At 37.3% G+C, this 14,740-nt stretch overlaps 1 protein-coding gene across 1 annotated transcript in view; it reads left to right on the top strand.

The window, feature by feature from the left end:
• LOC101651988 (indoleamine 2,3-dioxygenase 1) overlaps positions 1 to 12,762 on the top strand; it is a 14,693-nt gene extending 1,931 nt beyond the window's left edge. The window contains exons 2-10 of the mRNA XM_004707665.2: positions 1,145 to 1,240; positions 1,360 to 1,479; positions 4,864 to 4,982; positions 5,907 to 5,921; positions 8,230 to 8,329; positions 8,893 to 9,010; positions 9,981 to 10,032; positions 10,969 to 11,111; positions 12,118 to 12,762. Coding sequence (XP_004707722.1) covers positions 1,145 to 1,240; positions 1,360 to 1,479; positions 4,864 to 4,982; positions 5,907 to 5,921; positions 8,230 to 8,329; positions 8,893 to 9,010; positions 9,981 to 10,032; positions 10,969 to 11,111; positions 12,118 to 12,482 — 1,128 coding nt within the window. The 3' untranslated portion in view covers positions 12,483 to 12,762. The remainder of the gene's footprint in view (positions 1 to 1,144; positions 1,241 to 1,359; positions 1,480 to 4,863; positions 4,983 to 5,906; positions 5,922 to 8,229; positions 8,330 to 8,892; positions 9,011 to 9,980; positions 10,033 to 10,968; positions 11,112 to 12,117) is intronic.
• Positions 12,763 to 14,740: the final 1,978 nt, after the last annotated feature.

Below are 14,740 nucleotides of genomic sequence, written 5' to 3'. Positions count from 1 at the left end.
GAGTCTGAATGCTCACTGCCGAAAACCACTGCCTCAGCTGATAAGGGTGGCCAAAGCAGGGGCTTGGAATTTTCCAATGACATATTACATTCGTTTGGTTTTATAAATTACTTTAATAGTAACACTTTTTAAAGTGTAAAACTATACCTGTGTCTATATATTTATTTATCGATTGGTATTCAGGCCTCATAATGCAGCATTAGGTTTGCCCCATAAAGGCTTCCCTCAAGATAGGCTGTGAAAGAGTCATAGTTGAGCAGTTGTTTTGGGAGTGGCATGTCATTTCAGGGCGTTTCCTAGGGCTTTTGTTGACCTATTTCTTCTTGATCTGAGCTCATAAGTCTCGAGGCTCTGTGGTGGAACTTTCAGGTGGATCTCCTTAGAACTTATTTGCCTTGAGATAAACCCACAGTGAAACCCAAGGAGTCATTGACGTGGAGGAGCATGTCCAGCACTTCCTGCAGGCTCAGCGCTGCGTGAAGTCCTAGGGGAAATGCGGACTCAAAGGCACAATATGATCTTTGCCATGACACACTGAGCTATGATGTAAAAAGTAGTATTCAAACACTCATATTTGAATACTAATAAACTATATGTACAAAACAAATTATATAAATGAGACCTCAGTTTCTCTATTTGACATAGACATAAAACTAGTTTTGAGGCTGCCAGTTGAATTAAACAAGAAATATATAAGATGACACATATAAAAGTATTGATATAATTGCCTCCTGAAACATAGTGAATCTTATTTTTCTTCTGTTCAAATAATAAAAATATCCTTGAGAAGCAAACCATAGGTAACTTCGAATGACTTAACATTGTGTAACGGTACAATACAAAGGGATTAATGAAAACCAAGTGTTGGAAGAGAAGTGAGGAATATTTTGCTGGAATTTTGCAGTGAACTTAGACAAAATAGGTGAGAGTCTTTGAACAGAAGGGAGCAGGAAGTCAGAAAGGTCTTGCTTCCTTGTGGAAGGATGGCAATGCCAATACAGTACCGCCATTAGACACCCGAGCCAAAGCCCGAGAGGCTTTGCACAGAATGGGTGTTGGGGGAAAGCAGTCTATCAGTGGGAAAGCAATCAGATTTTACAATAAAGTCAATTAATAAATAAAAGCCCCATTTCTCTTCTCCAAGGAGGACCTACCTGAAAAGTACGCTGAATGGATTTCCATTGCTAAAAATCTGCCTGAGCTGATTGAGTGTGATAAATTACGAGCAAGAGTCAAAGAGGTTTGAACTATGTATTATGTAATCATCTCCTTTCATGGATTCTTAGTATTTTAAATTTGGTCTTGAAGCAAAATCTTTCACCCACACTGATTTGAGTCAACCACTCCTTGTGCTCTCAGGTGCCTGAGCTCAGCATTGATGACCTCACAGGGCACAAGTCGCAGCGCCTGGCACATCTGGCCCTAGGGTACATCACCATGGCATATGTGTGGAATAAAGGTGGTGAAGATGCCTGTGAGGTATGGAGTTCTTCTCATGTTGCTTGTGCTACCTGGTGGCATTCCCATTTACATTTAAGCTAGTTAATTCTCAAAGCAATATAATGACATTTTTCCTGAATAACAGAAAAATAAATGGGGAAAATAATCCAGTTACTTAATTTAAATTAATATTGACTATTATAATTTTATTTTAGTCACTTATTTAAATACTATAACAAAGTGACTTTTCCTGTCCATATACATAATATCTTTTTTTCTTGTAAATTATAATTGAAATACTTGTTTTTCATTGTTACAGATGTAATCAGCAGCATTTGATATAATGCTAATTTTTCAATGAGTTTCTAAACTCTACTTAATCCTCTACTGTTACTTTGCTTTCCTATTGTAAACAAGGCTACATTAAATATCTTGTAAGTTTACACATTTTCTCTAGTAATGACTTTTCAAAAGTGTAAACACTTTGGGGATCATATTAGGTAAAATTAGGGCAATGCTACATTTGCCAATATAGAAAAAGATTTTGACTTTACTCTAAAAGCACCAGAATTAGCTAACTTTGGATTTTAAATGGTGTATTTAGTATAGATTTGTATGTTAATCAAACTCCTGTTTATATGTAAGCAAAACTTATAAGTACAGTCATTATGAAAGTAATCTTTCATAGTAATTTCACACTAAGGGATAGGTATAAAGCACATGAATACATGAAGTAAAACAATACCTGCAGACTAAGTAGACGATCTCTGTTGATTCTCTAACCAGTAGGGCAACAAAGGCCCTATATTCTCGTTCTTTTATGTATACTTTATTCAGTAAGAGAAGCACAGGATATCCAGTGAAATTTGAATTTCAAATAATCAATATGTTTTGTTGTTATGTAGGCCCAATGAATTATGCAAATTTACTTAGGCATTCCATTTGATATATTGCACCCTCGATCTCATGAAACGAAGACAGCCCACAACGCCTAAATTTTAAACTAGGAATAAGAATACAATGTCTGGAATCAGCTTTTATCGTTTAGTGGAAGTTCTTTTCTATGAACAAAAGCAATTGACATTTTATTTAGTGGTTTCCTTTTTTTTCTTAAGCTGCTTAAAGACAGAGAAGCGCTTGCAGTTCACTTCTCTGATGAATCGTTTACAGAAACGAAAAGAGGAATATGTACCTTGTAATCATGGGGACACTTTACACTTCCTCATATTCATCAACAGGAGTTCTTAATGGCACAGTGGGTTGTTTGCTCTGTCAACAAAAAGTTCAGTAGTTTGTAAACACCAACTGTTCTATGGAAGAAAGAGGAGCCATAATCAGTTTCCCTAACAATTAGAAGATTTACATCCTCAGAAACCCTATGGAACAGTTCTACTCTATCCTATAAGGTCACTATGAGTTGGAATCTTATAGTGACAGATAGATTACAGTCACCCAACCTACTGAACATTTCTCACACACACCTAGATTCTAAAATTACACTAAACTAAGGTTAACACTAGCTCTGGTTTTATAATCAAATGTAAACTATAGCTAACCACATAGTGTTAATAACTAAAAATTTAAGACTCTAACTAAGGGTATAGGGACAAGATAGGAAAAAAGAAACAGTAGTTAAAGGCAACATATGCTAAGAAGAGAACAAGGTTGACTATATTAGTTGAACTGATGGTGTATTGCTTGAGTAAGAAGTCGGTCTTCAATGACAACTTAGAAGATGGCTAGACTGCAGACAACAGAAAAGGAGCAGAATAGCACCAGGAGATCAGAGGCAAAGCCTGTGAGACTAACGAGTACATGGCACAAAGAGCCATGAAATTGATCCTCCAGGAGATCTGAATTACTTAATGTATTCAGCTTTTGTATCTTTTATATGTATCAGAGGATCTGGTATGGCAAGTGAAAAACTTTTTGAAAAGACAAAATAAATGGACAGACAATAAATCAACATATGGCCTTTTTTCTTGAGAATAGATAAGAATTAACACTTGAGTTTCTTAGCAGCTGCACATTTGCTTTCATAAAGCTATATGCCAAATCATATCAGGGTAATCATTAAATTCCCTTCAATTTTATTTTTTTTAATATTTTTTCTAGATCTGAGAGGGGTACAATTTCTTCCTTTGAGATACTTGATAGAAATAATGACTGAAACAAAATGATTACAATTCCCAGAGGCACAAGTTCTGCAATAGAAGGCACACATCTAGGTAGGGCATTGATTGCCAATGTTTCTGTTGTGACATTTCTCCTCTTGGTCACACCAACATCACTAGGCTAACTCATGATTTTCCCAAAATGCTGCAGTGGGTCACATGGGATGCAAGAGCTCTACCACTGGAGTGGTACCACTTACTACCACTAACTAGCAATACATCCCTGCCTGTCTAGGATTAGATACACATAGCCCTGTCATAGAATGTGACTTAGATTATGCTAATTAATACAATGAACAATTCCACGATAAACCACTTGATAGATGCAGTCATGCAGGTGAAAATAAATCATTCCTTTGTTACTAGTAGAGCCTCCATATGGGGAAAAGGGATCCTCTTCAAAGTACAGGACAGAATTTGACTGTCACCTACTTGGACAGCCATTGGATTGCCCTGGAAGACAGAAACCTGTTATTACCCCACTGAACAGAAAGCAGAATTCTATTAGTAATAAACTCAGGGAAGTGAAGAAAGAAAGGGAAGGAGGGAGAAAGGAAAAAAAGAGGCTGAACTATTATCACAATTTTCAATTCCAAATTTTATATTTCTTCTGAAGAAAGGGTAATAAAATTGTTGGGCTAAACAAACGTATCCCTCCAATTGAGAGAGTTCTGCCTACAGACCAAGGAGATCATTCCTTTAACCATTGTGACTATTTAAGGCTGAGTGTCAATATCTTTCTGTAAAATATTCAGGCCAGAGAGTGTCTTTCTGCATGGTGGTCCAAAATCAGCAATCTATCTATACTTTTATTTTTCTCATCTTCAAAGGTACTGATTGCAAATGATGACACTTATTTCAGATAATAACTTTTATCTTTTTATCCCTGTTTTATCAGTGGGTAATATGGTGCCTTGCATAGGATAAATGTTTAATAAATATCTGTCTGGCAAATAGATGAATGAAAGAATGCAAACATTCACAAAGCTAATATGAAGTCAGGGGTGCATCTTAGCCTTATTCTCCTTGCTCATTACCTCTTTTTGCTCTGTGATCAGGTTTTGTCACCATTAATACAAGTTTAAAATATGGACATTAATAATTACCAATCTATGCTGTGAAATGAGGAAGAAAACCACGAAGACTTGATTGGTTTAAAAATGCCCTCTTAGGGAGCAGATAATATTCGGTACATAAGAAGAGGTAAGAAACTTCAGAAATTTAATAATAAATACTGTGTTTTAATTAGATTCTGCCAAGAAACATTGCTGTTCCATACTGCAAACTCTCAGAGAAGCTGGGGCTCCGCCCTATTCTGGCTTATGCAGACTGTGTCTTGGCAAATTGGAAGAAAAAGGATCCCAATGGGTATGTAATTTACAATCGGAACATTAATTGAAGGGGTATATTCTCTTGAATCCAAAAGGTCATTAAATGTTGATTTAATTTTTCTCAGTACAATTCTGTTGCGGCGTATGGTTTTTGACTGTTGTAAATATGACCAAAGAATTGTACATATATGAGAGAAGTTTAAACGGGACAGAGAGTGAAAGGTTCAAACCTAGGTTTTCAGTTTGATAAAATTTCCACAGGTAATGGCCACTGAAAGAAAGAGATTGAATATATATATCATTCCAGGAAGTTATTTTTTGCAGTTCCAAATCCCGTTAAGTTGCCTGGTGGTGCAGGCAATAATATGTCTGATTTGTTTCACCAAAAACTAAGTTTGTTTTCTGTTATTGGATCTCTGGTAAGTATAATCATAGAATATGAGCATTTAGTATCTGTTTTGTGTTTTTTGATTAATCTGCTTTTAAAATTTTACAAATTTAAGATGTAAGCAGCCAGTTGTATTAAACATCACCACGTTTTCCTACCTAGAGGTGGAAGTCCCAATCTAGGCCCCTAGGAACCATGTAGCGATGGGCTCTTCTCCACAAAGGGATGAGTACACTGTCCCCAAGGCTGGGAGCTGTATCTTCACAGGTGCTTTCCAGAAATTGCGATACCCAAATTGAAAGGGCTTGATTCTTATTCACCTTATTAGTATCTACCGATTCTGACTACCCATGTTTGCTCCTTTCAGATTTCGTCCTGCTTCACTTTCAAAGTCCCAAGTGCTTGTAATTTCTACTAAAAACAATAAAAGTCACTATACAATTTTTTTACCTATGTTATACTTTTGCTAGATTAGTAATATTACATTTCTTAACAATAATTTTAAATCATTTGATTTGTAAATTTCTTTTTCTTTCTTCCAAATGACTCATTGTATCCTGGTTGATTTCATAGACCCTTGACTTACGAGTAAGTATTTGTTTTGTTGTTTCACTCTCAAAATTATTTGTTATTTTAAGTGAATATAAGTTTATCAAATCCCCCAAATGGATTAAAAAAAAAATCAGTTCGATTCTGTCATAAAAGTAACTCAAGTAGTTATTTAAAGAATGAATAAGTTCGGCTCTTGATTATATCTGTGACTGAAGTCCTGGTGTCACAGTGGTTAGATTGTGGGCTTCTTGGTCTACTAACCATGAGGTTAGAAGTTCAAAATGACCAGCTGATCTTCAGAAGAACGACGAGGCTTGCCACTCTCATGAAGAGTTCCAGTCTGAAGTCCACAAGGTCAATTCTACTCGGTCCTATAAGGTCGCTATGAATTGGAATCGGCTTGAAATCAATGAGCTTATTTTCTCTTTCTCTTTTTTGGTTTGGTGATATGACTGTGTCAGCTTGATACTTTAGGTACTTACAGATCCATAAATACAACCTGAATGAATATATATGCAATCAATATGCATAAACACCAAATGCACACATATCTGGGTTTCTATGACCTACTGACACCTGTGGCTAGAATTAGTTGCCAGGATTGATAAGTAGTCATATAAAAAACTTTTCCTTTTTTAGCCAAACCTTACTCCAATGTTTAACATATGTTCTGAGAACACATCGAGAGCTAGGACACAGACAAATCCTTTAAATTAGCCTTCAGACTCTCTGAGTGGTGGAAGCCACCAGCACACTTGGAGCTTCAAGCCCCTTCAGACGCTCAGAGGAAGCTCAGAGGAAAAGCCCGGACATGTACTTGTGAAAACGCAGCCGTTGAAAATCCCTGGTGGCAAAAGTTCTGCATCACTATGCACCGCATCACCGTGAGCCCCAATCAACTTGAAAGCAACTGGCAAAGCCTGTCCTCATGAAGTTAGACCAATGCAAAAAAGAGCCGCATCTACAATGATAAAAATTGCTATATAACGTATACAGTTTAAGCTGCTGTCGCTGTTAGGTGATCTGGGGTGGATTCTGGCTCACAGGGACCCCGTTTCTGAGAGTAGACCTGCCTCACATGGTTTTCTTGGCTGGAATCTTTACAGGAGCCGATTGCAGGTGTTTCTGCTGCAGAAACTCAGGATGGGTTTGCACTGCCAGCCCTGCACGTTAGCAGCAAAGTCCTTAATAGCATGTGACCAGGAAGCTGTAGGAATGAACTGAAGGAAACTATGTAATGTGTTCTGAGTGGAGGGAAGAGCTAACGGGAAAACTTTGGATGGTCAAAACCTTTGTGCACGGTCAGAAGTTAAGGGTGGATAGCAGATTTGACACACCAACTCTAACGAGGAGAAATATATATATATGATAATCATATATGTCATCTATATATGATTAAGGAGGACAATGCTGTCTCCTATGAGAATTTTAAACATATCTTAAACAGGAAACTATTGAAGATTTAAAACTGAAGCATGGTATCATCAGTTTCATTTTTTAAATGGGAACAATGAAACAGATGCAATAGCTTCCTCAAGGTCACATAGCACGGAAACGGCTTCAGGACTATGACGCTAATGGCCACAGCATTCATAGACATATCCACCCTGAGATCAAGTTCAAGCCAACTCAGAAATGTGGTCACAGAAAACTGGTCTACCCTGTTATTTAAATTACCAATTTCTTTGTAAAGCACATCGCCTTAGAGTCTGTGAGCAACTGAAACAAATTAGCAAACATATTTACTAAGGCATTGGAAGACTACTTCCTTAAGCAATATCTCCCAGAGACCGCAACAAATTTTGAGTATACAATATATGGTAAATTTAATATATATACACATACCACCATCAAATCCAATCTTATTCGTAGTGACTTTCTAGCTGAGTAAAACTGCTCCTTTGGGTTTCTAAGACTATAAATATTTACAAGAACAGGGAGCCTTATCTTACACAGCGTGTCTGCTGAGGTTTGAACTTCTGATCTTCTAGTTAGCAGCCGGAAACATAATCCACTGTGGCACCAGGATGCGTGTGTGTGTGTGTGTGTGTGTGTGTGTGTGTGTGTGCGCGTAAAGTAGAAAAAAAGGGGAAAAAAAATCTGTTTTTGGGGTTTAAGAAGTTCAACTGCCACCTTAACTTGCTACTTAATATATGACCTTAGACAACCAATCTAACTAACAAAACGGATTCAGTCATCATACATAATGGGAGTAGTAAAACCTGTCATCTGTATTTCACAAAAGTATTTTGATAGCTGAATCGGATAAATAAGCATGTTTTGCAACCATGAAATACTCTACAATTACACAGAATTAAAAAAAAAGTATTGCCCTTTTCCTTAGGAACATGGACATTCTGTTCTTCTTTCCTGGTGATGGCTGCGACAAAGGGTTCTTCCTGATGTCCCTCCTGGTGGAAATAGCAGCAGCTTCTGCAATCAAAGTATGCCCAGCCACCCAGGAACACTTAGCTCTTGAGTGGCATAGCACACCAATCCTTTACTAGTGGAAATATACTAAGCACAAATTACATTCATTTATATTAACATTCTGACTTCAGGAAACATTTGATTGTTTAATTAAGAACAGGTGACCAATCTGATAGAAATACCTATTTTGTCCAATTCTGTGTTATCACTTAAAATATAAAATATAGGTACAAAATAGATATAGACAGCCAAATTTGAAACTTCAAAGATAAGCAAATATTTTCCATGCCATTTGGCATTGGAATTATAACCCATAGTGACATAGTTCTAATGTCTTTTACTATAATGTGAACATATGTAAATATTTTTTAAACAATGGAAGTATGATATAAGCTTATCTTTAAATTCAAACTGGATAAAGAACATTAGCCACCTGCTGAAAGTATATGCAACTAAGGAAAGGAGTGGAAAATTGCATATTTACTTCAGGAATTAATAACTTAGGGGTAATATTTTCTTTGCCATTTTTTTTCTAGGAATTTCAAAATGTTTTCTTTCTTTTTCCTTCTCCCTTTAGCAAATTCCCAGTCTCTTAGATGCCGTTCAACAGCAGGACCAGGCTAAATGTAAAAATGCCCTGAGTGAGATAACTTCTTGCCTCTTCAGAGTCCATGAAGTGTTTGAAGAGATCCACAGTAAGTGTGTTTTGCAGTACTAGGCTCTAGGCTGCCAGGGAAATGTTTTGATTATCTGCAGTGGTGGAGGAATAGGAAGCGAAAACAACATTCTCTCCGTGTGCTTCCAACGGACATAATTTATCTCAACCAAAACACTCTCTGTAATATATTTTATTATTTCTGTCTTACAGATAAGACTATCTTAATCCAGGGAGATAGGTGTGTAATCTAACGTTGCATAGAAATTAAACGGGAAACTTGCCGAACAAACCAGTTGCTTTAAGTCCTAGAAAACTTGAGGCTGACTCGGAGCTCTCTGCTAAGTCTGGGTTTTTACAAACTAACCAAGGAGCAACAGAGAAAATGCATTGAGCTCAAAAGTGCTTGTAAAACGAGCAATTCAAACAACAATAAACAGAGATTAGCAAAATAATTGTTTTACTAGGGGACAACCTAACAATGATGTGACTCTTTATTAGTGGTAGGCTTTGAGTTGTTGCTTATTAGTCCTTGGCAAAGAGATGGGTTTCCAAATCATATGGGTTATTAAGCTTTAAGGAGGAAGACAGTAATATAGTGTCTGTGTGCATGCATGTGTGGGTGCGTGGTTTCTTTCTTCTGTAGGTATGTAATTAGCCTTCATGTCCATGATCACAGGAAGCAGTGCTGAGGAAAGGTTGATAGTTTTATCTGTTTGGTGTCTTGATGATGAGTAAGCCCAGGGTCCTAGATAGTGGCCTGAGAAGCAGGCGTAGCCTGTTCTGTGAAGACCTGTGACGAGAGGGCTTCACCTGGTATTTGTCACATGATTGTGTACTTGACCTAAGGGACATTTTTTTCTGAAAAAAGGTGGCCCAATGTCTTTCCTGAAGTCTGTCAGGAATTAAATTCCAATTGTTTAAAAGACCGCTCTTTCTTATTTTATCTAGTATAGTTTCTCACCATAACTCTGATGCCACTTCATTAAATTTACGCCATCTTTTCACAGACCATGTGGACCCAGATGTATTTTTCAATGTTCTTCGAATATACTTGTCTGGGTATGTAGTTTTATTCTTGAATTTGTTTAAAAACATTAAAGTAGCTGCTATTGAGTCAATTCTGACTCACAGCAAGCCTGTTAGGCTGAGTAGAACTGCTTTGTAGGGTTTTCAGTGCTTATGGGTACAGAGAGCCTCATCTTTCTCTCTCAGTCAACTGTGAAAGAACAAATCTGCAGTGATAGTCCCCAATGACATCAAATTTAGGTGACAATTTTTCCTCAAATTTAAAAATACATGTTTGGAAAAAGAATAATTTACCTGTTCCTACTCATCTGGGGATTCACCGGAGGGTCCTGGAGAGCTAGTCATTTAAAGAAAATGCTGATGGCTGCTGTGCTCAGAATTATGCTTAATAACTGGGCTGTTGACAACACGCTGGTAGTTTAAACACATCCAAAAGCGCCTCAGAAGAAAGAGCTGCTGCTATGTTTCCAAAATCCCACTGCAATGAAAAAGCCATGAAGTTTTTCCGATCCGAAACACACGAGATCAGCACAAGATACATGACTTAGAGAGCAACTGCCTTCCTTTGGTTCAGTCTTCCTCTGTTCATAACTTACCCTCATTCGTGGAAATAATCAGGGGGAAAAAGACATGGTAGAAGACTCTGACATCTATCTAGCCAATATGGCCTTCTACTGATCCTCTGTTTTGAGATTTTTATATCTGAATATTGACAATCCAATGACATTTGTTGCCAGAGGGTCTCCTGTATGACCATGAGACAAATCAATTGGACAATAATTGATTCAGCCTCTCTACTTTCATGACTTATCTTTATTCATGAAAGTAATCAGAAATAAATAATGTGAAAAGAGGTGGAAGAAATCTACCGAATCCACAAAACCTTCTATTCACCCATTGTTGCAAAATTTTAAAATCTGAATTTTGACCATTAATCAATAGAACTTTTCTTTTTCCTTTCTGTTCTAGTTGGAAAGGCAGCTCACTGCTGCCAGAGGGTCTCCTGTATGAAGGGGTCTGGGATACCCCCAAGCAGTTTTCAGGGGGCAGTGCCGGCCAAAGCAGCATCTTTCAGTGTTTTGATGTCCTGCTGGGCATCCAACAGGAACATGGTGAGTGGGTGATGACAGACAATGATCACCATTTGTTAAATTTTGTAGCATTGTAGGATTCATAGTTTAAAGCTTAGTCATGGTGAAACATGGACTATTGTAAGAGCAGATTCAGAAAGAGAAAGCTACCTACACATGAGGCAGGACTGAGTTGAAGAGGAGAAACAGAGGCTGTAATATCAAGGAGCGGGTTGGGCACTGTTCACTGTCTACTCTCATGTCCTCGCCCCCCAATGGTCCAGTGACAATGCCTTTGTCTAAATGTAAAGAGTGGTCACATTCATTATGTTCTTCCTTGGGACTTGGAAAAGGGAAGACCGTTTAACTTCTCTCTGTTGCCTAAACTTCTACTAATAGCCAAAGAGGGAAAGACTGAGTTGGATAAAATAGGCTTTTGACTTAATATTAAGTATTTCTTAAACTCTCCTATAATTGGAATCATGATCTTTTATGAACATTTTATATATACTCTACTTAAATCACCATCATTGCGATCAAGTATGTTAAGAGAGTGAGAGGAAGCACTAATTTAGTGTTTTCACAATGAAAAAATGGATTGGGCTAATATGCTTTTCAAAACTATAATTTTGTACTCATAACAGTTATCACTGCTAGGCACAGGACTAATAATCTTTAACTGTCAAATAGAATAGGTGTTACTTCAATGTTTTCTGCTGTGGTTTGGGCTGTGATCTCTCAACCACACTGATTGCATTCATATCCTTTCTTATAAATTTTAGTTAGGGTCTGTGTTGATATCCCATGGAATCTTGGAGTGACACAAATGGCTTAGCACTGAGCTATGAATGAAAGGCTAATATTCTCAACCCACTCAGCAATGCCTGAGGATGCACTTCTAAAAGATTACAGCCATGCAAAAATATGAGGCAGTTTTAATCTGAAATACATTGGTTACCTTAGAAAAATAGCCTCCACAGTGATTGGTTTTTTTCTTTAGTTTTTTTTTTTTACTCCCCTTTCTACCTTAATGTTCCTTTACCTTTAGGATCTGCTGCTGAATTCCTCCAGGAAATGAGGACTTACATGCCACCAGCTCACAGAGCCTTTCTTGAGTCACTGGGGAAAGGTCCCTCGGTTCGAAACTTTGTCCTTTTAGAGGGAGACGATGTCCTGAGAGATATTTATAATGCATGTGTGAAGGCTCTTGTCTCCCTGAGGGACTACCATTTGCAGATAGTAACCAAATACATTGTGATTCCTTCAATAAAGAAGCAAACAACAAAGTCAAAGCCTGAAGATTCATCGGAACAATCAGAACCCCAAAACAAAGGAACCGGGGGCACTGATCTCATGACATTCCTAAAGAGTGTACGAGATACCACTAAGAAATATCATTTGATGGAGGATTAATGTGACCCCAGCAAAATTTTATGCCAGGAGTAGACAGGAGTATACATTCCTGTCATGGACCTAATAGTCAATAATATTCATTGTCCATCAAACTGGTTGTAATCCATAGAGCATGCAATAGTTTATAAATCCCGCATTACAAAACATTTCAACATACAAAAGATTCTGTTGCCTGTAGATTTCTTGAATGAAAATAACAAAAAAATAGTGATTAAAAATTACAAACAAATCTGATTATGTGTATATTCGAATGCAATAAAGAAATTCAATAAATAAAATGTTCTATAAGATAAAATGGTTGTTGCTCTTATTGTTAGGTGCAGTTTAGTAAATTCTGACTCTGTCCTGCATCATCGTCACAATGACTATGTTAGAGCTCATTGTTGCGGCCACCGTGTAAATCTGTCCTTTTCCACTAAACCTCTACTTTAGCAAGCGTGCTATCCTTTTCTGGGGACTAGTCTCTCCTGATAACATGTCCAAAGTGTGGGAGACAAAGCCTCACCATCCTCACTTCCAAGGAGCATTCTGACTGCTTCTTCCAAGATAGATTTGTTTGATCTGAGAGTCACAGTATGTTCAATAGTCTTCAGCAATACCACAGTTCAAACGCATCAGTTCTTTGTATTCATTGTCTAACTTTCACACAAATAGGAGGCAACTGAAAATATTATTGTACATATTATGGTTGACTTCAGGCATGCTTTAGTCCTCAAAGTGATACCTTGGCTCTTTTAACCCTTTCAGGAGATCTCGTTCAACACATATTCCCAAGGCAATATGTTGACGGTATCTTGACTGCTACTTTCATGAGCACTGATTTTTCACCCAACCAAAATGAAATCCTTGACGACTGAATCTTTTCTCCATTTATCTTAATGTTATCTATTGATTCAGTTGTAAGAATTTAGGTGTTCTTCCCCCCCTGAGTTGCAATCCATGTTGAAATTTTAGTCTTTACTTTTAATCTGTAAGTATTTTCAGGCCTCCTTGCTTTCAGCAAGGAAAGTTATGCCATCTGTATATTGCATGTTGTCAATAACAATCTCTCCAATCTAGAGAGTGGATTTTTCTTCATAGAGTCAATCCTTATATATGAATGTATGCAGCCTTGGGCAAACCTTTCCTGATTTTAAGCCATGAGCTATCCCCTTGTTTGGTTGAAATTACTGCTTCTTGGTCTATGTACAGGTTCTTTATGAGCACAAGGAAGGGTTCTGGATTGCCCATTCAAATACCTTTGCACAAATACTTTAGCATTGTGTAAAAGACAAATTTCACAGTGATATTCTCTGCTTTCAACCAAACTCCATCTCGTGTCCCTTATGGCAGGTCTGCTTTTGAAACCAGCTTGAATCTTTGGTTGCTCTCTCCATGTCCTGCAAATATTTGATTTAGCTTTAGCACACTTCTTGAAGGTGATATTAGAATTATTGTACCAGAATGCCCGCATTATTTGGGGTCATATTCCTTTGAATGGTCATAAACATGCAGCTTTTCCATTCAATGACCAGGTAGCTGTCTTCCCAATTTCTAGACATAGAAGAATGAGTGTTACCAGTGCTTCATCTGCTTGTTGAAACACTTCAATTGTTATACCTTTAATTCCTGGAGCCTTGCTTTTCACTGATGCCTTTCGCCTTCAGTGCAGTTCAGACATTTTCACTCAATGTCATTTGTTCTTGATTATATAATACTCCTAGAAGTGGTTGCAGATCAAACAGTAATTTTTTTGTGTGCACTACTGCTATGTAGTCCTTCCATCTTCATTTGAGGTTTCCTGTATCATTCGATATTTTCCTGTGGATTTCTTCAATAGTGTAATTCAATGCTAGATTTCAACCCCGCCCCCCCAATTCTTCAGTTTAGCCTATGCTGAGTAACATGTATTTGATCTTTGATTTTTTTTTTTCTAACCAGGTGGTTGCACCTTTCATAAAACTTCATGAGTTGCCTTTGGCAAGTTTCTTTTCAATTCTCTTCATCAGTTCTTCCATTTCCGTTAGCTACTTTTTGTTCAAAAGCAAGCTTCTGATTATTTTCTGACATCCACTTTGGTCTTTTCTTTCTTTCCTGTCTTTATAATATTTTTCCTGGTTGTGAGATGTTTTTGATGTAATACCACAAGGCATCACATCATTAATATTATCTTGTTTTAGACAGGATTATACTTCAAGAGAGATCTTGAAATATTCTTATTGATGATGAATTCGCTACCATTCTTCATGAATTTGTCAATCTGGAATAGTAAACCGTAT

The sequence above is a fragment of the Echinops telfairi genome, unplaced genomic scaffold (assembly GCF_000313985.2).
Source record: "Echinops telfairi isolate 266 unplaced genomic scaffold, ASM31398v2 ScPeMD7_9;HRSCAF=40, whole genome shotgun sequence".
Lineage (NCBI taxonomy): Eukaryota > Metazoa > Chordata > Mammalia > Afrosoricida > Tenrecidae > Echinops > Echinops telfairi.
The sequence above is the reverse complement of the archived record's forward strand: the minus strand, read 5'-3'. Positions and strand labels throughout refer to the sequence as shown.